Source organism: Rhinopithecus roxellana, chromosome 5 (assembly GCF_007565055.1).
Source record: "Rhinopithecus roxellana isolate Shanxi Qingling chromosome 5, ASM756505v1, whole genome shotgun sequence".
NCBI classification, from domain to species: Eukaryota; Metazoa; Chordata; class Mammalia; order Primates; family Cercopithecidae; genus Rhinopithecus; species Rhinopithecus roxellana.
Window position 1 is genome coordinate 123498879 of NC_044553.1, and position 25021 is coordinate 123523899.

Below are 25021 nucleotides of genomic sequence, written 5' to 3' on the forward strand. Positions count from 1 at the left end.
GGCCAAGCTTTTCCTCTGAGCCCCAGTCAGCTGAGAGGACCAGGGCTACATCTTCCTTGGACAGAGACCCACCATAGGGGCAGCAGGAGGTAGGGGTGGGGGTAGGCAAGGTTCCTGAAGGGAGGTGGAGCTGTCATCAGAGATGGTGTCCGCAGGCAGTGGGAGTATCGTGGCTCTGCTACTACTTGCTGGGTGACCCTGTACCATTTCTTTCCCCACTCTGGACCTCAGTTTCCCTATCTGTTCTATGGAGATGAGATGCCTGCCTACGTATTTGGGGACTTGGAAGTGTGTGGGGCAGTTGCAGTGTTTCTTAGGTGGGGTCCTGGGGCAGCCTACACCACCCCATAGAGATTTCCGGGCCCCACCCTAGGCTCACAGGACCAGAATCTTCGGGAATGAAGCCTGGGAACTTGCATTTACATGGGCATGGGTGATTCTGACATGATTGAAAATGCACTAATAGTATATGGCAAGTTCTTTATAAAAGGTAAATTCATAGCTGCCCTTTACTAAACATAAGTCTCACCTTCCCTTCCTCAGTGAAGGACACACACCCCAGTTGAAAGTCACTGTGCCTTTCCAGATGCAGAATCTGACCTTTCCAGTAAGATTCTGTTAACTGTTGCTTTCTGTAGTTTGTATTCCAAAACAAGGGGAATAGCTTTCCATTTTTTCAATATAAATGTTGAAGTCAGATATGGTTTTTCAAACTGGACACACACTCACACAGTTTAGAATTTCAGCTATGGCTTCCTCTCAAATTATCAGCCCATTTCTGCCAGGGAGCAGTTTTTCCAGACAAGACCCTGGACAGAGGCTGGTGAGGCCCCCTCCTCATCAGAACCACTAGATCATGACTGACCCCTAGAGGCTGCTTCTCTGCTTAACTGTCAGCCCGTGGGCTGGGATGTGACCCCCAAAGCTGCAGCAGAAGCTTCCGCCCATCCTGGGCCCCCCTGTCATCTGTGGGGAAAGGCCTGTTCCTTGTCTTCTGAGCCCAGCCGGCCTCACAGGCATTCCGCAGATTGGAAAGTGGAAGCATGTGCTGTGCTTGGCCGGGCTCTCCTGCACCCCTTTTTGGGGTGAGGTGGATTGCATTCCAGCCCCAGCATCCCTGCGGTTTATTCCCACCCTCATCCCCACCCCCATACACACTCACAAGTACAAACACAGGCACAGTCACGGGCACACACCGCCCTGGACAGCACCATTTCCAGCCTCGGCAGGGCAGTCTCCTTACAGGGAAGTTAATGAGGCACTAAAAAAGGCTCAGGGGACAGGGAGAACTTCTGTCGAGAAGAGCCTCCTAGACTCGGTTCTGCCTCTGACTTGATGGGGGTCCTTGAGAAAGTTGCTTTCCCTCTCTGGTCTCAGTTTCCTCAGCTGAGAAATGGGGGAGGGGGCCAAATGGTCTAAGGTTCTGGGAACCTCCAAGTCAGAGCCCTTAGCTGGTGGTCAAGATGAGGGAGAGGCCCTCAGGGTCAGCCGAATGCCTGAGAGGCAGGACAGGCCCAAGGGTGAGCAACCTGAGCACATCAGGTGGGCTCAAAACTGGCACATGAGCCCCACAGCCTGCAGAGCAGCCCTGGACTCGGGAGCCCGCTCACAGCTGCCCGGTGGGATTTCAGAGATGTGGGGTCCAGCCTCTCCTACTATTGCAGGGCTGGGGGCTGGGAGCTGCAGATTCTGACCCCACAACTGCCTTAGACATGCCAGACACACCTATGAAATGAGGAGTCAGTCCAAATAGATGCACTAAGGAAGGGCTGTGGGATGGACCCCGCTGTAGCCTGGACTACAGACAGGCTTCCAGGGTCCTCAAGCAGCCGGCCTCTGGGGTAGCAGCTCCGGGTATGGGAGGCAGGGCTCAGAATCTAGGCCAAGCCTCCACAGGAATCCCCTCTGGAGAGCCCAGGCACTCTGCAGGAGGGGCAGCAGGCAGCAGGTGCACCAGGAGCACGTTTCATAAGGTGCCCAATATTGCATCTGCTCAGATAGGCAGCGAGTTGGAAAGTGGATGCAGTAGGCAGGGTGGCGGCTGCTCCCCACAGCCAGGAGTCCAGCCCAGCACCACCTGAGTCCGCCTCAGTCCTGCTCAATTGGGTCATCCATGTTCTGGGCCCTCTGGCCCCACCCACAGAGGGAGGGCTTTGGGGCGACCAGGTGAGCTGGCCCTTGTGGGAGGATGTAACTGACTCCTGAGCCTGGCGAGCCAGGCAGCCCCTTGCCAGCATCCCCAACCCCACCTCTCCAGCCCCCTCATTCCCTGATCCTCCCATCCACTCCCCTGCCCCAGCAGTTTCCTCTGCTCACTCTCATCTCTTTTCCTGCTCCCAGGCTCGCCTGGTCACATGTTCTTCACTGTCCTCTGTGTCTCCCTCTTCCCAAGCCGCCTCCACTCTACTTGACACATTCTCCGTTAAGACACCACAGTACACAAGCTCAAGCCCCTGCACCTCACTTTTACTCCCAGACATGGGAGGGAGATGACATGAAGACCCAAACGCCACTTGGCAAGAGATCTGGGGTATGCAGAGGGGCAGATCGGAGGCTGTGGAAGCTCCAGGGGCTCCCTGGAGGAGGCTGCATTTCAGCTGGCTATTGAATGTGGCTCTGAGCTGAGATCTCTACTTGAAGCTCCAGACCAGGAGCCAGCTGCCAGCAGGACCCTCCATTTGGTGTCTCGGAGAAACCTTGCACTCTGTAGGCCTGTTTCGTAGGCAAATCACCACGTCAGACCCAGTTGTACACCAAACCCACATTTGAGTCAGGGGCTCCTGCCCCGCATTGTGAGCACTCTAGATGAGCCAGTGCCGAGGGGGAAAGAGCTCTGAATGCCAAATCATGAGTTTCAACTCCACCTCCAGCTCTGAGAGCTGTGGGCAGGGAAGAGCGCTAGTCCAGTGTGCTGTAGAAAGACCAGTCTGCCACTGTATGGCACATGGATGGCGGGGATAGAGTGCAGGTGGAGAGACCAGAAGGTGGACAGGGCGGGGGAGGCAGGGACATGGCTGTAGCTGTGGAGATGGGAGGACAGACAGGACTTGGTGGCCACTTGAATGAACCAAGGGAGGAGTCTGGAAGAGACACCCAGTTTGGTATCAGATGTGTGGAGCATGGAATGCTGTTCATTGATCGAGGGAGGAGGAGGAGGAAGAGGTGTGGCATGGGAGGAGGTAGCTGAGCTCTGTCATGAATGTCATTTGAAGTCCCCAGGGAGAGCCAGGCCTGCCAGCGCCTTCACTGCTTCAGCCGGCCCTCGGGGTGCCTGTGCTCCCTTGCCCTCTCAGCTCCCACTTTGTAGCTGTCAGCTGCAGTGGGGGACAGCTGCTCAAGGGTCCAGCATGTCTCTGTGTTTACCTAGGGGACTGCCACGTGGCCCATGCCCAGCATATGCTGATGGACCACCTTCTGAACAAAACCCGTTACAACAACCTGATCTGCCCAGCCACCAGCTCCTCACAGCTCATCTCCATTGAGACGGAGCTCCCCCTGGCCCAGTGCATCAGTTGGTAGGTACAGAGGACACCTGTGGCTCAGGCTCAGGTGAAGAGGCAGCTCATGCCCAAGCCCCAGGCAATCAGTGTCCAGAGGAATGAAATGACTAGAGTTGACTTAGACTCACCAATGCATAGCGGGGAGGCTGGAGGAGGATCCATGAGGTTTATAGGTGTCCAATATTTAATGAGGTCATGATTTTGTTAAAGAAGAAACAAGGGTGGGAGCGGGATCGCCAATGTCTAGGCAGCCAATGGGCCTGCATAGACTCTGCTCCGCTGAGTCTCCAGCACGACCATAAGCTTCTCCTCCTCATCCTCCTAGGCCCGCCCTACTCTCTCCCCCAGCTTGCTCAGCAGGTGACCTTACAGGCTTCCTACTTGTTGGAGGAAATAAGAACCCAACTGGGGGAATGGACGGGTGCAGCGGCCCAGGTGTAGTGGCAGGACCCAGGGCAGTGCAGCCTCTACTGAGCCAGGAGGGTGAGGGTCTGGAGAGTGGGCATGGCTGCTGCAGGCATGGAAAGGAGGCGCAGATGGCGGCACTCCCAGGGACCACCGTCAGGGTCTCCGTATGTGGATGTGTGCAGAGGTGGGTGCTGAGGGAGGAGGTGCAGGGAATTTCTCATCTCTCTACTGCCTCTGAGTTGGAGATGTCAGAGGGAGCCATGGCCCACTGTAAACTAACACAATGTCCCCACCCATAGGGTTAGAACCCCTCCCCTGGAGGCAGCTCTGAGGGGAGCAGTCACATATGGAGAATGCAGGGTGCTGTGTCCAGCCAGGGGAAGGAGGTCACCAAGGGCATTGACCCTTCTCTGGCCAGGTGGCTGCCTTCTGACACACCAGCCTCTCTCTCTAGCACAGTGGCCCCCACACACCCAGCCCGTCAAACCTACAGCCCTCAAGAAGGCTTTGGCCAAATTAATGAACAGCTCCCTCTCCCAGGAGGAAGCACAGCTGAAGGATGAGGAGGGCAGTAGAGTTGTGTATGCTCCACCCCCTCTCTCCACAGTGGGGCCTGAAAGAAGGGGGCTTTCAGCCAGGCTCTCCCAGGCTGGGGTCTGAGTGTCACTGTCCAGCTATTGGCTTCTTGTTTAACGGGTGAGCCCAGCTGCTCCTGTGCAGCTGCCACCCTAGTGAGGGTGAACCAGCAGGCAAGTGACATTTCTGAGCTGGGGTATAAATATTAGGCTGTGGGCTGCTGGGCCAGGAAGGGGTGTTTATTTTCAGTTTGTTTATCCCTAGTGCTGGGTAAGGCAAGCAGGTTTGTCAAAGCAGTTCTTTTGGGGAGGCCAGAATCCTGTACCAATGTCCTCAGCACGTTCATCAGCTGCCGGGGGAGTGCCGGACAGGATTAAAGCACAGGAGAACTTTCTGGATGATAGGAATGTTCTATATCTTCAAAGGAGGCGGGATACATGGGTAATGCATTTGTTAAAATTGATCAAAATATATACCAGATCTGTGCATTTCACTGAAGATAAATTATACCTCAAATTAAAAACATTTTTTAAAAGACGGATGGGCTGGATGCAGTGGCTCACGCCTGTAATCCCAGCACTTTGGGAGGCCAAAGCGGGTAGATCACCTGAGTCAGGAGCTCCAGACCAGCCTGGAAAACATGGTTAAATCCTGTCTCTATTAAAAATACAAAAATTAGCCAGGCATGGGGGCACAGGCCTGTAGTCCCAGCTACTCGGGAGGCTGAGGCAGGAGAATTGCTTGAACCCAGGAGGCAGAGGTTACAGTGAGCAGAGATCACGCCACTGTACTGGAGCCTGGGCAACAGAGCGAGACTCCATCTCAAAAGAAAAAAAAAAGACAGATGAAGGTTTTCAACTTTCACTGAAGGCAGAGTAGCTTGTTATAGATTAGCCTCCCCACAAAAGCAGTTACAGAAGCTAGACAAAAATGTGCCCCCCACCAAAAACAACTGTTTGAAGGTAATTGGAGACCTCAGCCAGGACTTGAGTGACCAGGCCAAGGTGACCTTGACAGTCTGTAGTGCTTTTCAGACATTTGGTGATTGGTTAACAGTAGAGGGCTAAGAGGCTAAGAAACTGAGTATGAAGTGGTGGTGAAGAGGCTGGAGAGCCTAGCTGAATGTTTGGCACTCACAGGGCTGAAATGACCTAATGAGAATTTGGGTCCCAGTAAGGAGATGGGACCTTGGTGGGGACCCTAGAAGGGTCACCCCTAGGAGTCCAAATGAATAAAAAATAGACCAGCCGTCACAAAAACTAAAACCTGCTCTGAACCAGCTTAGTCCCAAACTAGATGAAGGTGATCTGCGCTTACTCCAATTGTGTGCCATGAAGTCAAAGTCAGTACTCTCTGAAGGCAGATAAAAGTTTACTAGGAATGCCGTAAGAAAAGACAAGACTCAATGAGAAAGAACAAGAAAAAAACCAATAGAAACACACATGTAAGGAAGATAAGGAAGAAACTTTGTTTTTTTTTTGTTTTTTTGGTTTTTTTTTTTTGGAGAAGGAGTCTCGCTCTGTCACCCAGGCTTGAGTGCAGTGGCACGATCTCAGCTCACTGCAACCTCTGCCTCCCAGGTTCGAGCGATTCTCCTGCCTCAGCCTCCCAAGTAGCTGGGATTACAGGCATGCGCCACCATGCCCGGCTAATTTTTGTATTGGCCAGGCTGGTCTGGAACTCCTGACCTCAGGTGGTCCATTCACCTCAGTCTCCCAAATTGCTGGGATTACTGGCATGAGCCACCGCGCCTGACCAGTATTTTGCCACAATTTAAAATAAATAATTTTTTTTTTTCAGGTTTGTGCTCAGACTATATTCTAAATGGCGGCCGACTCCTCTCCAGGCCTTGCTGCCGGCTTTTAGATTGTTTTTGCCTTCTTGTCATCTGCTCGGTAGATGGCAGCTTTCAGATGCTCCTAAGGGGCCAGGAAAGAGAGTGAGAAGCCATAGAGGCTGCCAGGTCGTCCCCCTGAGGGCCCCACCCTCATCAACTCCCTCAACTGGGTCTCCTGCACTATTGGTGGCCATCTCGACCACCACTTTGCCCTGAGCTTCCTGCTGCTGCAGCTGGGCAGCGCCTCCTTCTCAGAGGCCAGCTGCTGATAGGTGGCCACGTACTGCTGCAGGTGACCCAGGTAACGGTCTCGCTGCTGCTGCAGACTCTGAGGCTATTGGCTCTTCAACTCCACCTACAGGATAGGCACCAGGGTAGGTAGTGGCTGGCTTCCAGATTCTGGGCCCATAAACAGGGTGGCGAGGGCACAGTGGGGCCCTGTTATCTGCCCAGGCCCCTGGCACCTGGCCCCTTCCTCCAGGCCTGAGTGACTGCCTCCCTTGACTAGAGGCCCATGCCTCCCTCCCCAGCCTCAAATCTCACACCCTTCTTCCCACCATTTAAACTGTAGGACACAGACTGGTGGAAAAGCAGAGGGAACCATCTGCTAAGTTGTGGTGAGGTCGCTCTGTATGATCTCCAGGGTTTTTCAACCACCTCCGCCTGCTCCCCCAGAGTTCAGCCTTCCGCCCTAGCTCCCCCAGCCTCTCCTCCTATTCCTGCAGCCTCACCTCCTGCTCCTGCATCTTCTCCTCCTGCTGCCACAGCCTCATTTCCTGCTCCCGCATCTTCTCCTCCTGCCTCTGCATCTTCTCCTCCTGCTCCCACATCTTCTCTTCCTGCTCACACATCTTCTCCTCCTGCTCCTGCATCATCTCCTCCTTCTCCCAGATCTTCTTCTCCTGCTCCCGTATCTTCTCCTCCTGCCTCCACATCTTCTCTTCCTGCTCCCGTAGCTTCTTCTCCTGCCTCCACATCTTCTCCTCCTGCTCCCGCATCTTCTTCTCCTTCTCCCACAGCTTCTCCTCCTGCTCACACATCTTCTCCTCCTTCTCCAACAGCTTCTCCTCCTGCTCACACATCTTCTTCTCCTGCTCCCACATCATCTCATCCTGCTCCCGCATCGTCTCCTTCTGCTCCCATATCTTCTCCTCCTGCCTCCATATCTTCTGCTCCTGCTCCCGTATCTTCTCCTCCTGCTCCCGTATCTTCTCCTCCTGGCTCCACATTTTCTCCTCCTGCCTCCGCATCTTCTCCTCCTGCTCCTGCCTCTTCTTCTCCTGCTCTCGTATATTCTCCTCCTGCTCGTGTATCTTCTCCTCCTGCTCCCGTATCTTCTCCTCCTGATTGTGCATATTCTCCTCCTGCTCCTGTATCTTCTCCTCCTGCCTCCACATCTCCTCCTGCTCCTGTATCTTCTTCTCCTGCTCCCGTATCTTCTGCTCCTTCTCCCGTATCTTCTCCTCCTGCTCCCGTATCTTCTCCTCCTGGCTCCACATTTTCTCCTCCTGCCTCCGCATCCTCTCCTCCTGCTCATGCCTCTTCTTTTCCTGCTCTCGTATATTCTCCTCCTGCTCGTGTATCTTCTCCTCCTGCTCCCTTATCTTCTCCTCCTGATTGTGTATATTCTCCTCCTGCTCCTGTATCTTCTCCTCCTGCCTCCACATCTCCTCCTGCTCCTGTATCTTCTCCTCCTGCTCCCGTATCTTCTGCTCCTGCTCCTGTATCTTCTCCTCCTGCTCCCGTATCTTCTCCTCCTGCTCCTGTATCTTCTCCTCCTGCCTCTGCATCTTCCCCTCCTGCTCCTGCCTCTTCTTCTCCTGCTCTCGTATATTCTCCTCCTGCTCGTGTATCTTCTCCTCCTGCTCCCGTATCTTCTCCTCCTGATTGTGCATATTCTCCTCCTGCTCCTGTATCTTTTCCTGCCTCCACATCTCCTCCTGCTCCTGCATCATCTCCTCCTTCTCCCAGATCTTCTTCTCCTGCTCCTGTATCTTCTCCTCCTGCCTCCACATCTTTTCTTCCTGCTCCCGTAGCTTCTTCTCCTGCCTCCACATCCTCTCCTCCTGCTCCCGCATCTTCTTCTCCTTCTCCCACAGCTTCTCCTCCTGCTCACACATCTTCTCCTCCTTCTCCAACAGCTTCTCCTCCTGCTCACACATCTTCTCCTCCTGCTTCCGCATCATCTCATCCTGCTCTCGCATCGTCTCCTTCTGCTCCCATATCTTCTCCTCCTGCCTCCATATCTTCTGCTCCTGCTCCCGTATCTTCTCCTCCTGCTCCCGTATCTTCTCCTCCTGGCTCCACATTTTCTCCTCCTGCCTCCGCATCTTCTCCTCCTGCTCCTGCCTCTTCTTCTCCTGCTCTCGTATATTCTCCTCCTGCTCGTGTATCTTTTCCTCCTGCTCCTGTATCTTCTCCTCCTGATTGTGCATATTCTCCTCCTGCTCCTGTATCTTCTCCTCCTGCCTCCACATCTCCTCCTGCTCCTGTATCTTCTCCTCCTGCTCCCGTATCTTCTGCTCCTGCTCCCGTATCTTCTCCTCCTGCTCCCGTATCTTCTCCTCCTGGCTCCACATTTTCTCCTCCTGCCTCCGCATCCTCTCCTCCTGCTCATGCCTCTTCTTTTCCTGCTCTCGTATATTCTCCTCCTGCTCGTGTATCTTCTCCTCCTGCTCCCTTACCTTCTCCTCCTGATTGTGTATATTCTCCTCCTGCTCCTGTATCTTCTCCTCCTGCCTCCACATCTCCTCCTGCTCCTGTATCTTCTCCTCCTGCTCCCGTATCTTCTGCTCCTGCTCCTGTATCTTCTCCTCCTGCTCCCGTATCTTCTCATCCTGCTCCTGTACCGTCTCCTCCTGCCTCCGCATCTTCCCCTCCTGCTCCTGCCTCTTCTTCTCCTGCTCTCGTATATTCTCCTCCTGCTCGTGTATCTTCTCCTCCTGCTCCCGTATCTTCTCCTCCTGCTCCTGTATCTTCTCCTCCTGCCTCTGCATCTTCCCCTCCTGCTCCTGCCTCTTCTTCTCCTGCTCTCGTATATTCTCCTCCTGCTCGTGTATCTTCTCCTCCTGCTCCCGTATCTTCTCCTGATTGTGCATATTCTCCTCCTGCTCCTGTATCTTTTCCTGCCTCCACATCTCCTCCTGCTCCTGCATCATCTCCTCCTTCTCCCAGATCTTCTTCTCCTGCTCCCGTATCTTCTCCTCCTGCCTCCACATCTTCTCTTCCTGCTCCCGTAGCTTCTTCTCCTGCCTCCACATCTTCTCCTCCTGCTCCCGCATCTTCTTCTCCTTCTCCCACAGCTTCTCCTCCTGCTCACACATCTTCTCCTCCTGCTCCCGCATCATCTCATCCTGCTCCCGCATCGTCTCCTTCTGCTCCCATATCTTCTCCTCCTGCCTCCATATCTTCTGCTCCTGCTCCCGTATCTTCTCCTCCTGCTCCCGTATCTTCTCCTCCTGGCTCCACATTTTCTCCTCCTGCCTCCGCATCTTCTCCTCCTGCTCCTGCCTCTTCTTCTCCTGCTCTCGTATATTCTCCTCCTGCTCGTGTATCTTCTCCTCCTGCTCCTGTATCTTCTCCTCCTGCCTCTGCATCTTCTCCTCCTGCTCCTGCCTCTTCTTCTCCTGCTCTCGTATATTCTCCTCCTGCTCGTGTATCTTCTCCTCCTGCTCCTGTATCTTCTCCTCCTGCCTCCGCATCTTCTCCTCCTGCTCCTGCCTCTTCTTTCCTGCTCTCGCATATTCTCCTCCTGCTCATGTATCTTCTCCTCCTGCTCCTGTATCTTCTCCTCCTGATTGTGCATATTCTCCTCCTGCTCCTGTATCTTCTCCTGCCTCCACATCTGCTCCTGCTCCTGTATCTTCTCCTCCTGCTCCCGTATCTTCTTCTCCTGCTCCTGTATCTTCTCCTCCTGCCTCCACATCTTCTCCTCCTGCTCCCGCCTCTTCTCCTCCTTCTCCTGTATCTTCTCCTCCTGCTCATGCATCTTCTCCTCCTGCCTCCAAATCTTCTCCTCCTGCTCCCACATCTTCTCTTCCTGCTCCTGCCTCTTCTTCTCCTGCTCCTGTATCTTCTCCTCCTGCTCGTGCATCTTCTCCTCCTGCCTCCAAATCTTCTCCTCCTGCCTCCACATCTTCTCTTCCTGCTCCCGTATCTTCTGCTCCTGCTCCTGTATCTTCTCCTCCTGCCTCCACATCTTCTCTTCCTGCTCCTGCCTCTTCTTTTCCTGCTCCCGTATCTTCTCTTCCTGCTCATGTATCTTCTCCTCCTGCTCCCGTATCTTCTCCTCCTGCCTCCAAATCTTCTCCTCCTGCTCCTGCCTCTTCTTCTCCTGCTCCCGTATCTTCTCCTGCTCCCGTATATTCTCCTCCTGCCTCCACATCTTCTCCTCCTGCTCCCGTATCTTCTTCTCCTGCTCCTGTATCTTCTCCTCCTGCCTCCACATCTTCTCTTCCTGTTGCTGGTACAGGCGGTTCCACAACTTGTTCTCTTCCACCTGGGCTTGGAGCTTTGCTGACACACTCTGAAGCTCCTTACCCAGGTGGTCAGCCTCCTCCTGCAGCTGCTGCTGGAATAGTGAAAGTGTTGGTTTGAACCTCAGAAGGAAACAGACTCATGAGCTACCCATATAAATGGAATCTATAAAACAATGGTTTTCACCCATGATCCTTCAAAATATATATTTTTAAGCCCTAACTCTTGAGATTCTGATTCTCCAGGCAGGGCCCCACTTTGTAGATTTTTAGCATACTCTGGAGGATTCTATGGACCAGAACAAGGACCCCAATTTTCTAGCTCTTGACTGGAGCCTCCCCATACCCTGCACGATGCCTAGACCATGGTCCCAGCCGGACGGGGATCCCGCAACCCCCGGGGCTGCAGCCGCTTGCCTGTGGCAGCAGGAGCTTGGCCCTCTCCAGCTTCCTTTCTAGCTCCTTTACGTTGAGCTGGATCTCAGACTTTTGAGTCTCTTGAAGTCGAAGTTTTTCTTCTAATTTGATATTTTTCTGCTTCAGCTCCTCATCGATTATGCTATGGCCAGAGACAGTAGAGAAAGGAATGAATGAAGAACAGAAAGGAACACTTTGGTGATCAACCCTCTGCTTTCACCCCACAACCACAGAACCGTGGCACTGGATGGGACCCCAGGAATTAAAGTCCCAGGTGGCAGGCCAGAGAGAAGATATGAGTTGCCTGAGGCTACCCCGTGAGTCAGTGGCACAGCCGGCACTAGAGCTTCCCTGTGCACACATGAAAACCTGTATGAGCCTCTCACCATGCCCACCTGTACCCCCCACCTCCCAGCACACCCCCCAGGCTAAGAGCCCCCAGACCTCCCATCCCACTTTCCCCCAACCTACGTGTTCCTGTACAGTTCCAGACTCAGTGCGTCCCTCTCCTTCGTTAACTCCTCGATGTACTGCAAATAGAGAAGGTGAAGTCAGGATAGAGCAGGCAGAGGTGCGGCTGGCCGACCAGGAACAGCAGCCACAGTGACTCCTCCACACACCACTCCCCACTCCCAGTCACACCTGACATGCTCTCAAGGCACTTCCAAGCCCACAGTCTCATTTGTTTTTCTTTGTTTTGTTTCTTTCTTTCTTTTTCTTTTTCTTCAGGCAGAGTTTCCCTCTTGTTGCCCTGACTGGAGTGCAGTGGCGCAATCTCAGCTCACCACAACCTCCGCCTCCCGGGTTCATGCGATTCTCCTGCTTCAGCCTCCCAATTAGCTGGGATTACAGGCGTGCGCCACCACAGCTGGCTAACTTTGTATTTTTAGTAGAGATGGGGTTTCTCCATGTTGGTCAGTCTAGTCTTGAACTCCCGACCTCAGGTGATCCACCCACCTTGGCCTCCCAAAGTGCTGGCATTACAGGCATGAGCCAGAGCACCTGGCCCTCATTTGTTTTTCAAAGAATTCAGTAAAGGTGGGAGGGACAGGGAAAGAGACTGAATTCATGGCTGGCTAACAGGGGTCCAGAGACATCAGATAATACTGCTGTTGTTGTTACTGTTATTACTACCACTGTTGGAACCTTTACTGAGTGCTTCACCAGGCACTGCGCTAACAATCCCGTTTAATCCTCACAACCTCCATAGGAGACGGTTACCATTATGACCTCTATCGTGTAGATGAAAAACATGGGGTATTAAGGGTTAAGTGCTTGCCTAAGATCACTCAGAGCTGGGGTTTCAACACCCAGGTATATCTGATTCTCTAAGCCCATTCTTTCACTGGGGGTAGGGGCACAGGTAAGAAGGAGGACATTAATCCTTTGTTGACATTTTGAAAGGATGATACGTTCGAATAGTCCAAAACTCAGAAAGTATAGAAGGGAAATACCTCCCCCCAACACTTTTCCTCTCTCCTGAGATGTTTATGAATCCTTACAAACATGTTTATTGTATATTACCATAATACACACAAACACACACACACACACACACACACACACACACGCTCCCTCTCTCAACACAAATAATAACATACTCAAGCTACTCTTCTGTACCTTTATGGTACAAGTACCCTAACCATCACTTAGGACTTGGCCAAGGCCACAGCCAAGTATAGGAAGGGTGGGCACTTGGCCTGCGAGCTCTATGTCCAGTGCTCGCTCCCCACAGCACCCCCCAACTCACCCACAGCAGCCGACTCAGCCCCCGTCAGCCTCTAACCACCACACACAAAAGCAGCAAGAAATGGCCACGCTGTCTTCTGAGCAGGACACTCCATCCGACAGAAGGGACTTTTAGGCTCACTCCTCCATCTGCGAAGCCGCGCTCCCAGGGGACGGGGCAGGTGGTTGGACTCACCCTGTCTGCCTTCCTCTTCTGTGTAGTGATAGCAGAGAGGGCCCACTCTAATTCTCTGGAAAACTTCCATGATTCATGGAGGCGGCACACCAGATCCCTGGTCTCTCCTGGAATGAGAGACATTCAGATGCGGCCCAAAGGACTCCCCCTAAAGGCCTGTCAAAGTGCCAGGTTTTAAGATGACAGGGTGCCAGATTCCCACCTTGCAACTGCCGGACAGCATGCTGGCTGTAATAGAGTGCCGTCTGAAGCTCCGTTTTCTGAAATGTAAGGATTTGTGTGGTATGAACCTGGGCCTTTGGGAGAAAAGACAAGCAAGTGCTGAAAGAGAAGCAAAGAAACCTCCACCCTCCACTCACCTCTAGCTCCCTCCTTAGGGCATCCTGATGTTGGTGGCTTGCCTTCGTTTCCTACAGAAAGAGGAAGACAGAGCTCTTACCAGGGGGAGGCAGAGATGGCACAGCAAGAGACATGCCCCCAGAATGGCACCACTGCCCCAGGACAGGCCCACCCATGGGACCAGGTTATCAGGAACCCTGTGGGGATGGGGTGGAATCTGAAGGGTGAGCCTTCTTCCCCAGGCTGGGTGTGGGCAAGATGAGACTGGGGCCTCTACATCTGAGTGCCCTCCAAACCCAGCAGTCATGTCGTGAGTAAACAAAGAAATCACGTTACTTCTTCCAGCTGAGCTCGGTTCTGTTGTTTCTGTGGGGAAGAGTGAAAGGAAGGTGACTGAGGGTGGCCCCCTCGACTCTATTCCCCAGGCCAGGAAGCGGGTAGGCAGGGGCCAGGGATGGATTTTAAAGGTAAAGTTCTTAGACCCAATGGGAACACCAGCTGGTAAACTCTCCTCAACTCCCAAAGAAAAAGGATTTGGGTCTTGGTTGGTTTTTGCCCACAGCCACAGAACTGAAAGTCCGAAACTAGAGTCTCTCGAAAAGACAGTCACAGAAACCTTCAGAGACGGAGTGTGAGAAAAGCCCACCCTTCTGCCAGCTTGTGATTTAGAAAGGTGCATTCATTCAACAAACATTGACTGAGCACATACGGGCCAGGGATGGTTCTTCGCAGTGAGGATATAGGACGGAAAAGGCAGACAGGAGCCCTTGGCCCCGAGGTTTCCATTCTAGTGGGCCTTTAACTCTCAGACTCTCAGAGCTAACAGAAACCTGATACTCTCTAACTCTACCTCAGGAAATGCAAGCCCGAGAAGGAAACTTTACAGCAGGCTGTGGAGTAGGGATTAACATAAAAACAGCAATGACAAATGTCATTTAAACTTCACCAATGTAGGTCAAACCACACCACTCCTATTTTGTAGATGTGAAAAGAGAGGCCCAAAGAGCTCAAGGAATTTGCCCTAAATCATAAACCCAGCAGAGGGAGAGGATTCAAACCCAGAATTCTTAACCAGTGCCTGGGAGATCTTCCACAATCTTAACAATTACCCTCCACCACCCCTTGGGCCCTCTGTCCCCAGGAGCCTGGCCAGCCAAGACTCACATCCTCAGGTGAGTGGCAACCACCAGAAGTGGTTGTCTCAGGGTTAGTGCCATTATTTATGTTCTTCTTTTTGGTGTCGCTTGCTCCTGTACCAACACGAGGGTTGGCCTGGGGATGAGAGTCTCTCAACTGTGGAAAGGAAGAGCAGTGATACTCATGAGAACTACAAGCTCCTACAGTCACATTCTGCTTTACAGTTTATACAAAATACTCTTATACACCATCTGATTTAATGCCACCAACAACTGTAGGAAGTGTTGTCACAATCACTTAGTGACTGAGAGGGATTGATAGCATGGCTAAACAAAAGGCAGTAATGGAACTTAAACTCAGTCTTCTGGCTCTGAGCTCTGGGATTTTGCCACAACTCAGCAGCTGCCAGGGACCAAAACCAGAGGCAGAGGTAGAAAAGCAAATATTAAGTAGGCAGGAACTGTACACTGTGTGGTTTAGAGTCATACATCCTCACATGTCTGTTAGTGTGAAGAACTGCACCACTACCTCTCAAAATTTGTATTAATGTATCCTAATGGCAGAAGGCAGCCTTTCTGTGAAATCTGGGAATTTAACAGAAAGAGGACAACCCAACCCTCACATCAGAGAGAAGTCTTATATATTCTTATGCATTTATCTCACTGTCACCCCTAAGTACATTAATGTTTTGTCTCTCAGTAGACTCAAAGGAAACTGATGCTTCAGAAAGATACCCCATATCTATCTTGTGGCACTCAAAGTACCCCAGGTGGAGATGAGATGAGGAAGATTCAAGCTGTCAAGTTCAGTTTCCCAAGATCTGTTCCACAGAAGATAGGCAGATCTTACTCCAGAAACCACTGACTGAGGGGCACTCTGGTCCCAGAACAATTCAAATCTGAGGTGAAGAATTCAGAAACAATGTTTGAGTCTCTCTGGAGAGTAGAAGCCTGGGAGAAAACCAAACCAAACCCGTTCTCCCATTGCCACCTAGAGACACTGTCAATGTGTTGAGCTCATGGGGGAGGTATCGGCTTTTCACACTGTCAGTGTCTGTATTAAGGAAGTAAGGCAGCCTGAAACCTCTCTCTCCTAGGTCCCACAGTCCCCAATGCCCTTCCAGCTGGAAAGCTGTGCTACAACCAGAGGAACCAGAAATGGGCAAGAACACTTAGGGGACTGGGTCCTAAGACCAAAGACCGGTCTCGTGGCAGTAATGACAGTTCCTAGAGGGACTGTGACATCACTACACTCCACTCCTCAGTGGACTGGTGGGGAGGACACGTGAGTGCAATGCCCAAGTTGCCGCTTTGAGATTGGGGAGGGGGGGTCACAGGATTGGGACCCAGGTCCTTGGAGATGCAAGCCCCAAGAGCCCAGGGAGGTCAGGCTTTGGGTGGTGGGAGGTGAGGGCCGAGTATGGAGCAAGGAGCCCCAGGAGTCACCTGTCCAAAGTGACCATGGGGCAACTAGTGAGGGCAGGTTCTGGGGCACCCAGGTCCTTGGAGACCTGAGCCCAAAGAGCCCAAAGAGGTCAGGTTTGGGGTAGCAGGAGGTAAGGGCAGAGTATGGAGTGGGAAGCCCTGGGAGTCACCAGCTCAAAGTCACCCTGGGGTGACTGGTGAGGGCAGGGGCAGGACTCACAAGGGGGTTGGGCTGGCTCACAAGATTTGGGTGTGGGGATCCCAGAGGCACTGTGTGTGGGGGGGTCCCAGCCTGGTGTGCCTCAGCAGTGGCACAGACTCTGACAGCAGCTTGACTGTCAGAGGGCTCCTGGGGGTGGGTTGGGGTGCCACAACCTGGTGCATTTTACCTTTTCCTTGGCCTTGGCCAATTTGATCTGTGGGGTTTCTTCGGACATCATGGGATGGGTAGGGCGGTGGGGTTGGGGCCACATCAGCACAATCCAGGCGAGGACAACTATACACCTCCAGTCACCTACCAGGTAGCTGTGTGACTGAGCCAGAGGAGGCGTAACCAGGGCCACACTAGAATGCAGAATAGGGGCGTGGCCTTAATGCTTCAAGCCTATTGGTCAATGAGAAAGATGCAAGGGAAAGGAGGCGTGGCCAGACAGCAGCCTGTCATGAAGGACCTGTGATGTCACAAGGAAAGCCACCCATGTAACTGCTGTCCCCGCCCACTCCAGGAGAGGGGTGGGGCTGGCTTTCACTTTAAAAACTTTAAAACTGTAATACCTCAATTGAGGTACAAATCCTATTAAAATGGAAATTTTACAGTGTGCTTGATGATTGATAAAGCAGACTATATTATCCAACATTCCACTAAGATAAATAATCACAATGATTTCTCTTTTTTGGAAAAAATTTTTCTTATTCTCCTATATTATTGTTAAGGGTTTTTTGGTTTTTTAAAACAAAAAACAAAATAAACAAAAACAAGAAACATGTCTAACATCTTTAAAAACACAAAGCTTTTGAGCCAGGCCTGGTGCCTCATGCCTGTAATCCCAGCACTTTGGGATGCTGGGGTGGGTGGATCACCTGAGTTCAGGAGTTCAAGACCAGCTTGGCCAACATGATGAAACCCTGTCTCTATTAAAAATACAAAACTAGCTGGGCATGGTGGCAGGTACCTGTCATCCCAGCTACTTGGGAGGCTGAGGCAGGAGAATCCCTTGAACCTGGGAGGTGGAGGTTGCAGTGAGCCAAAATTGTGCCACTACACCTCAGCCTGGGCTACAGAACAAGACTCTGTCTCTACATACACACACACACGCACACAGACGGAAAGCTTTCCATTTAATAAGCACTCAAAGTTCTTTACAAGTTTAAAACACATACAGGACCCTCTAAAGTAAGGCTAAATGCTAAGTGATGGGGGAGAGGAAAAGGACATAACTAACTCCCACTCTCATGAGGTTAATCACTAAATCCTATTTTTCTAGAATCACCTGGCCTCTCTAAGCCCTGCAAATGAAACTGCATTTCTCACTTGATACTTGGCTATGACTTGCAATCATGAAAACCAAGAATTGTGTTCTGTCACTGTGTAGTGCTTGCTACCTGGGGATCAAGGGTTGACTTTTTCATGATTTGCTCCATTACCTGTGTGCTTCTTATCCCAGACCAAACTAAGCTTTTTTCTAAAGTTCTACAATTTACAGTTAGTAGATAAGAGTGGTTCTCAAAAATATAGTCTCTGAACCAGGAGCTCCTGAGAATGTCATAGATGTAAATTCTCAGGCCCCTCCCTAGACCTGATGAATCAGAAACTCTGGAGTAGGGACCAGCAATCCATGCTGCAATAAGCCCTCCAGGTGTTCGGGAACTGCTGGCATACAGCAGGTAGAAAAATGTGTTTCCTTCTGTAGGTCCAAAGCCAGGGATACTATATGTTCTGTCTCGATATGAAACAATGACATGCAATTAAAAGACATAAATCTCCTTCCTACTTCCACCCTCTAGCCAAAATGTTTATTTTTATGAGTTCAAATGGAAAGCGAATGGCAATCAGAGGTTTCGTCTAAAAAGTATGTTTACAAGTATCAGGTCTCATCCAGCCTGATCTCATCCAGTATCATTTATATCATCTTACATCTAATATTGTAGAAAAGGATCTTCACAATGTAAGACTCAGGCACACTAGGAGTTCTATGATAAAAGACCAACTAGATCTGAATGTCCAAACTTCCCAGAGAAGAAAAGTGGAATCACTTGATCTCCTGACCTCGTGATCTGCCCACCTTGGCCTCCCAAAGTGCTGGCATTCCAGGCATGAGCCACCGCGCCTGGCCTTATTTTGTTTTGAGGAGTGCCTTTTGGTAAGGGTGCCCAGGAGGACGATGGCTGTGGAGACGGGCAGGTGCCCTCCCTGCTGTGCAAGTGGCTGACGTCCTGGCCCTGGGCTCTGCCCAGGACTGCCATGTGCCCTTTTTGCAGTTGCCTTGGCAGTGGGTGAGCCCAGTTCTCTCCACCAGCTGAGGCCCAGGCTGCAGTGGTGCTGGCCAGAGAGACGGAGTTAGCGGCCCGGGACCTGCGGCAATCCACAGCAGGAGTCAGAGCCTGACTTTCCTGTCTGGGGAGTGAGACGGTGGATCTCGTGGTGTTCAAGGATTCATCCAGCTCTGTTTTCCTGGGCCAAGGGTTTGTCCCAAGACCTGTGGCTGATGCCCTGGGCTCCAGCCTCTCTATCCACGGGAGCAGGGCTGAGCAGAAGTCGGCCTCCGCATTCCTGGCTTTTCATCCCCATCCTGAGCTGCCTGTCTCTGGCTTCCCCATCAGTGCTGGTGCCCCTTGAGGAGAAGCCACCCAGAGGAAGAGTTGGCCAAAAGGGGATTTTATGTGTGACTTGGAAGGCAGAAGGAAAGAGACAGCAGTTGCTGTCTGGAGGCGGCCGTGGCTGTCCAGCATTACTGGCCAGGTCAAGGTCCATTCTGCCTGTGCACAGCAAGTCCATCATTGTGACACGGGTGTTGCAAAAGATAAAAGATAGATTCACAAGACCGCTAAGTGAAGAGGTGGGAGAACAGCGCTCAAATCCTGATCTCCGTGGAGATAAGGCTGAGGGCTGTTTCTAGGTTAGGGAAGTGTGATGGTCTAAGATGTTGGGGGAGGTGATCGGCAGTGGGGAAAAATGAAGTAACAGGTTCATTTTGTGCAAGTGTCATCAGGCAGCTGGCTGAACTTGGAGGCTCATGCCTGTAATCCCAACACTTTGGGAGGCAAAGGCGGGCAGATCACCTGAGGTCAGGAGTGTGAGACCAGCCTAGCCAACATGGTGAAACCCTGTCTCTATTAAAAATACAAAAACTAGGCTGGACACGAAGGTTCATGCCTGTAATCCCAGCACTTTGGGAGGCCGAGGCAGGTGGATCACAAGGTCAGGAGATCGAGACCATCCTGGCTAAAATGGCGAAACCCCATCTCTACTAAAAAAAAAATACAAAAAATTAGCCGGGCATGGTGGTGGGCACCTATAGTCCCAGCTACTCGGGAGGCTGAGGCAGGACAATGGTGCGAACCCACGAGACGGAGCTTGCAGTGAGCTGAGATCGCACCACTGCACTCCAGCCTGGGCAACAGAGTGAGACTCTGTCTCAGAAAAAATATATATATATACAAAAATTGGCTGGGCGTGGTGGTGTGCACCTGTAATCCCAGCTACTCGGGAGGCTGAGGTGGGAGAAGTGCTTGAACTCAGGCAGCAGAGGTTGCAGTGAGCTGAGATCACGCCACTGCACTCCAGCCTGGGCCACAGAGCAAGACCTTGTCGCAAAAAAAAAAAAAAAAAAAAAGTGTCATCAGGCTTCTTGGCATTTCATTGGACATAAGTACAGAAAATGGTGGCATAAGCATGATCTGAAGGTGGAGTGTTGGGCTCTGAAGGTGGAGTTTTGGACCCTCTGAGGTCCAAATGGACCTTTTCTCAGGCACGTGCACAGGTCCAGTTAAAGGGTCAGTGGTCTCAACCGGTTTGAATTGGACAGGAGTTGGCCCAAGGTCCTGAAAGACAATGGAAGCACCATGGCCATGGTGACCTATGAATGTTATCTATAATGCAGCCAGTGAAGGTTGAGTTTCAGCGGTCAGTGTACCGTGGCCTTCGGGTTCATGGAAAAAGGAAAAAAACAGTAATACGAAGCAAGCGGCCGAAAGCAAGCAGGGCAGGCCGCCCTGCACTGTGACCTGCTGTGGCCCCAAGTCCAGCACCAGTCACTTCATCGCAGACCCACAGATGGGGGCTCCACAAGGCACAGCGGCCCAGAGACCTCTCCAGGGCCTCACCTTTGGAGGTCCTACTTAGGTGGCTGGGCATGCTTCAGCTCAGAGTGACTGATTGGTGACCTCCTCGCTGACGCTCCAGCGGCCTCCCCACACCTCCAGTTCCCAGCCCCTCCACAATCCTGTAAGGTCTAATTCCACAACAAATCCCTTAGCCTGTGCTCACATGGTTCTGCTTCTTTCCTGACTGAATCCTGACACTTCCTTCAAGGTGGGCGTAAGCGGCGAGTGCTCTCTGGGCCCTGGGAATGCACCTGAACCAGGATGCCCCTCCCCAGGGGCCTTCCCTTCTTCAGCAGCTCCAGAGGGAGGCTTGCTTCCCTCAGCCCTTAGCAGAATGATTTGTTAAAAGGGCTACATCAGCCCCACACTAGCCCGAAAGGCCTCAGGGACGGGGCAGGGTCTTTGATCCCCATCTCTTAGGGCGGTGAGGAGGAAGCCACAATATGCTGGGTACCTGCTTGGTGCTAGATACTTCATCATTTTATCCTCGCAAGAAGCTACTGCCCCAGCTTGCCGTGAAAAGCTGATAGGGAGGGAGGTTGCTGGAGCTGGAGTTTGACCCCACACTTGAATCCACGCTTACCAAGTACCAAAGCCCACAGGTCCCTTGACCTGCCCACCTGCCCACAGCTGCGACGGCAGGGATTTCTGCCCATGTCTGGCCTCTGCTGGGTCCTGAGGTCCTGGCTCCTGGGCCTTGCTGCTCTCTGCATCCCATGGCTCCCCCTAGGAGGAAGGAAGTCTTGGAAAGGATGCATTCAACTGTCCAGTCTCTATAATAATTATTATTTTATAGATATACATATATATATTATTGCTATCTCTATTCTCTGAGCACCATTCTGAATCTTTGTGTCCCGCACACATTGTTTTCTCTCCCAATACCTTTCACTCCATTTTTCTGCCCAGAAATCCTAAGTGTCCTTTAAGTATCAGCTCGAATTGTATCTCTTGATGAAGCCTGTCCTGAGCACTCATAGAATTCATTCATCCTTCCAATGCACTCAAGACTTACCTCTGTAACAAGTGCATTTGGAATACACTGCTTATTGCTTCACCAAGTCTTATTAGGTGCTTCACTGATAGGCAATTAGGCGCGTACCTGTAATCCTAGCTACTCAGGAGGTTGAGGCAGGAGAATCGTTTGAACCTGGGAGGCAGAGGATGCAGTGAACCAAGATCGCACCACTGCACTCCAGCCTGGGCGACCAAGCCAGACTGTCCAAAAAAAAAAAGAAAGAAAAGCCTGGGTGCGGTGGCTCATGCCCGTAATTTCAGCACTTTGGGAGGCCAAGGCGGGCTGATCACCTGAGGTCGGGAATTCGAGACCAGCCTGACCAACATGGAGAAACCCCATCCCTACTAAAAATACAAAATTAGCCGGGCGTGGTGGTGCATGACTGTAATCCCAGCTAGTTGGGAGGCTGAGGCAGGAGAATCACTTGAACCCAGGAGGTGGAGGTTGCGGTGAGCTGAGTCACACCATTGCACTCCAGCCTGGGCAACAAGAGCGAAACTCCGTCTCAAACAACCAACCAACCGAACGAAAAACAAAACAAAAGAAAAAACACAGTGTAACAAGTTATTATAAAGTCACTGCCCAGGGACCAGCTTGCCTGTCCTGTGCCTCTCCAGGGAAGCTCCCGCCCACTGTTCTTCAGAGTTTTATATCTTAAGTACAGGAGTCAACAAACTAGGCCTATGCACCACATCTGGCACCCAGCCTTTATTTATTTTTTGAGATGGAGTCTCTCTCTGTCCCCCAGGTTGCAGTGGAGTGGCACGATCTCTGCTCACTGCAACCTCCGCCTCCTGGGTTCAAGCAATTCTCCTGACTCAGCCTCCCGAGTAGCTGGGATTACAGGTGCACACCACCACGTCTAGCTAATTTTTGTATTTTTGGTAGAGACAGGCGTTGGCCTCTCAAAGTGCTGGGATTACAGGCATGAGCCATGATGCCTGACCCAGCCTTTTTTAAAATGAAGGTTTTGGCCAGCACAGTGGCTCACGTCTGTAATCCCAGCACTTTGGGAGGCCAAGGCAGGCGGATAACCTAAGGTCAGGCGTTCAAACCCAGCCTGGCCAACAAGGTGAAACTCCGTCTCTACCAAAAACACAAAAATTAGCCAGCAGTGATGGCATGCACATGTAATGCCAGCTACTTGGGAGCCTGAGGCAGGAGAATCACTTGAACCCAGGAGGCGGAGGTTGCAGTGAGCCGAGATCACATGATTGCACTCCATCCAGCCTTGGCAAGAAGAGCGAAACTCTGTCTCAAAATATAAAAAATAAAAAATGATGCCCTTTTTTGTCTCTCAACCCTTTTTTATTTTATTTTATTTTATTTTGAGACAGGGTCTCACTCTGTTGCCCAGGTTGGAGTGCAGGAGCCTGATCTTAGCTCACTGCAGCCTCGACCTCCCCAGCTCACATGATCCTCCCCCCTCAGCCTTCCAAATAGCTGGGACCACAGGTGGGCACCACCATGCCCGCCTAATTTTTGTATTTTTTGTAGAAATGGGATTATGCCATGTTGCCCAGGCTGATCTTGAACTTCAGGGCTCAAGTAGTCTCTCTGCCTCCACCTCCCGAAGTGCTGGGATTACAGGCGTGAGCCACCATGCCCAGCCCTGCTTTAAATTAAAGTGTATTTCACTTGATATTAGTACAGCCACTTCGGTGGGTTTTTGCTTACTATTTAAATGTTGTATCTTTGTATCCTTTTACTTTCAATCTGTTCATTTTAATTTAAAATGTTTATCTTGTAGATAGCACATTGATGGATCATATTTTCTTTTTTAATCCTTTCAGCCAGTCGGCTTTTCTTTTTTTGTGAGACAGAGTTTTGCTCGTCACCCAGGCTGGAGTGCAATGGTGCGATCTCAGCTCACTGCAACCTCTGCCTCCTGGGTTCAAGAGATTCTACAGCCTCAGCCTCCTGAGTAGTTGGGATTACAGGCGCCTGAAACCATGCCTGGCTAATTTTCATATTTTTAATAGAGACGGGGGTTTCTTCATGTTGGTCAGGCTGGTCTTGAACTCCTGACCTCAGGTGATCCACCACCTCAGTCTCCCAAAGTGCTGGGATTACAGGCGTAAGCCACCGCACCCGGCCAAAGTGGTGGATATTTTTTCTCAGAAAACCTATTACATTCTTTTCCCAGAAACCAAGTTTATACAACTAAAATAAATATTTATACTCTAATTTTTTTGTTCTGAGGTCTTATTGAGTTTTAATAGAATTTCATCTTTACATGTTTAGAAAAATTAGAAAATATAGATAAAACATAACTAAGTAAATAATAACATCTTTTCCTTCTGTTCAAAGTTCATTACTATTAGCCGAGTGCAGTGGCTCACACTTGTAATCCCAGCATTTTGGGAGACAGAGGGGGACGGATCACTTGAGCCTAGGAGTTCGACACCAGCCTGGGCAACATGGCAAAACCCGGTATCCACAAAAAATACAAAAATTAGCTAAGCGTGGTTGCTTGTGCCTGCAGTCCTAGCTACTGGCAAGGCTGAGGTTGAGAACCACCTGAACCCGGTAAGTCAAGGCTGCAGTGGTGCAGCCTCTGTCCCCCAGGCTGGAGTGCAGAGGTACAATCTCGGCTCACTGCAATCTCTGCCTCCTAGGTTCAAGCAATCCTCCTGCCTCAGCCTCCCAAGTAGCCGGGATTACAGGGGCGCACCACCACACCAGGCTAATTTTTGCATTTTTAGTGGAAAAGGGGTCTCACCATGTTGGCCAGGCTGATCTTGAACTCCTGACCTCAAATAATCCACCTGCCTCGGCCTCCCAAAGTGCTGGGATTACAGGCCTGACCACCATGCCCTTTTTCCTTCTTAGAGGCAGGATCTCACTCTGTCGCCCAGGCTGGAGTGTAGTGGCATGATCTCAGCTCACTGTAGCATTGACCTCCCAGGCTGAGGCGATTCTCCTGCCTCAGCCTCCCGAGCAGCTGGGATCACAGGTGTGCACCACCACACCTGGCTAATTGTTAATTTTTTGTTTTCTTAGAGATGGGGTCTTGCTATGTTGCCCAGTCTGGCAACATGGGATCCTCCAACTCCTGGCTTTGAGGGATCCTCCCACTTCGGCCTCCCAAAGCCCTGAAAATTACAGACGTGAGCCACCATGCCCAGCCTATATTGTTTCATAGTTCTTCAATTTCGTTTTGTGGTCGCTGGAGGTCTGTTTCCTTCTTGGATTCCCTGCACAGTGCTTCCACAGCTGCTCCACGTAATCTGCCCAAGACTTCTGCTGCATTCAGTTGAACACACAGGAGAAAACTCTTCACTCCCCAGCCGACCACACAAAGATCCGTTCTCATCCCCAGGGCAGCTGGTCGCGCCACTCGACCCGCGCCCTGGATAGCTCCAGTTGGTGTGAGCGCGACCAGCCGCCGCGTGATTAAGAGCGCTCGGGGCCGGGCAGTCTCCCGTGGGAGTGGGGGCGTGGGTGAGTGCGACGGAAATCCCGCCTTCCAGCGCCCGCGCTTGACCCTGGCCTCAGTGAGCTCCAAGTAGGAAGACAAGCTGGATTGCAGGAAGCGGGAGAGTCGGGAGGACGGCGAAGCGCTCCTCTTCACCATTGGCTGCGCCCGCGGAGCAGCCTCGTTGCGATTGGCCGTACGCGGGGATGCGCGGTATTCTCGCAT

The 25021-nt window shown here is 51.7% G+C and overlaps 1 protein-coding gene and 1 pseudogene across 1 annotated transcript; one reads left to right on the forward strand and one right to left on the reverse strand.

Moving 5' to 3' along the window:
• The first annotated feature begins 1463 nt into the window (after positions 1–1463).
• LOC115897587 lies at positions 1464–2608 on the forward strand (annotated as a pseudogene).
• A 3738-nt stretch (positions 2609–6346) lies between these two features.
• On the reverse strand, positions 6347–25021 carry LOC115897588 (golgin subfamily A member 6-like protein 6). The gene is made up of 17 exons (XM_030930850.1): positions 24674–25021; positions 20944–21086; positions 16427–16601; positions 14641–14769; positions 13497–13547; positions 13340–13433; positions 13138–13244; positions 11685–11743; positions 11214–11355; positions 10719–10891; positions 9582–9783; positions 9268–9419; positions 8770–8913; positions 8539–8643; positions 7997–8370; positions 7053–7372; positions 6347–6403 (listed from the first exon to the last, which is right to left on the reverse strand). The coding sequence occupies exons 1-17, from the start codon at positions 25019–25021 to the stop codon at positions 6347–6349; spliced, it is 2775 nt and encodes a 924-aa protein (XP_030786710.1).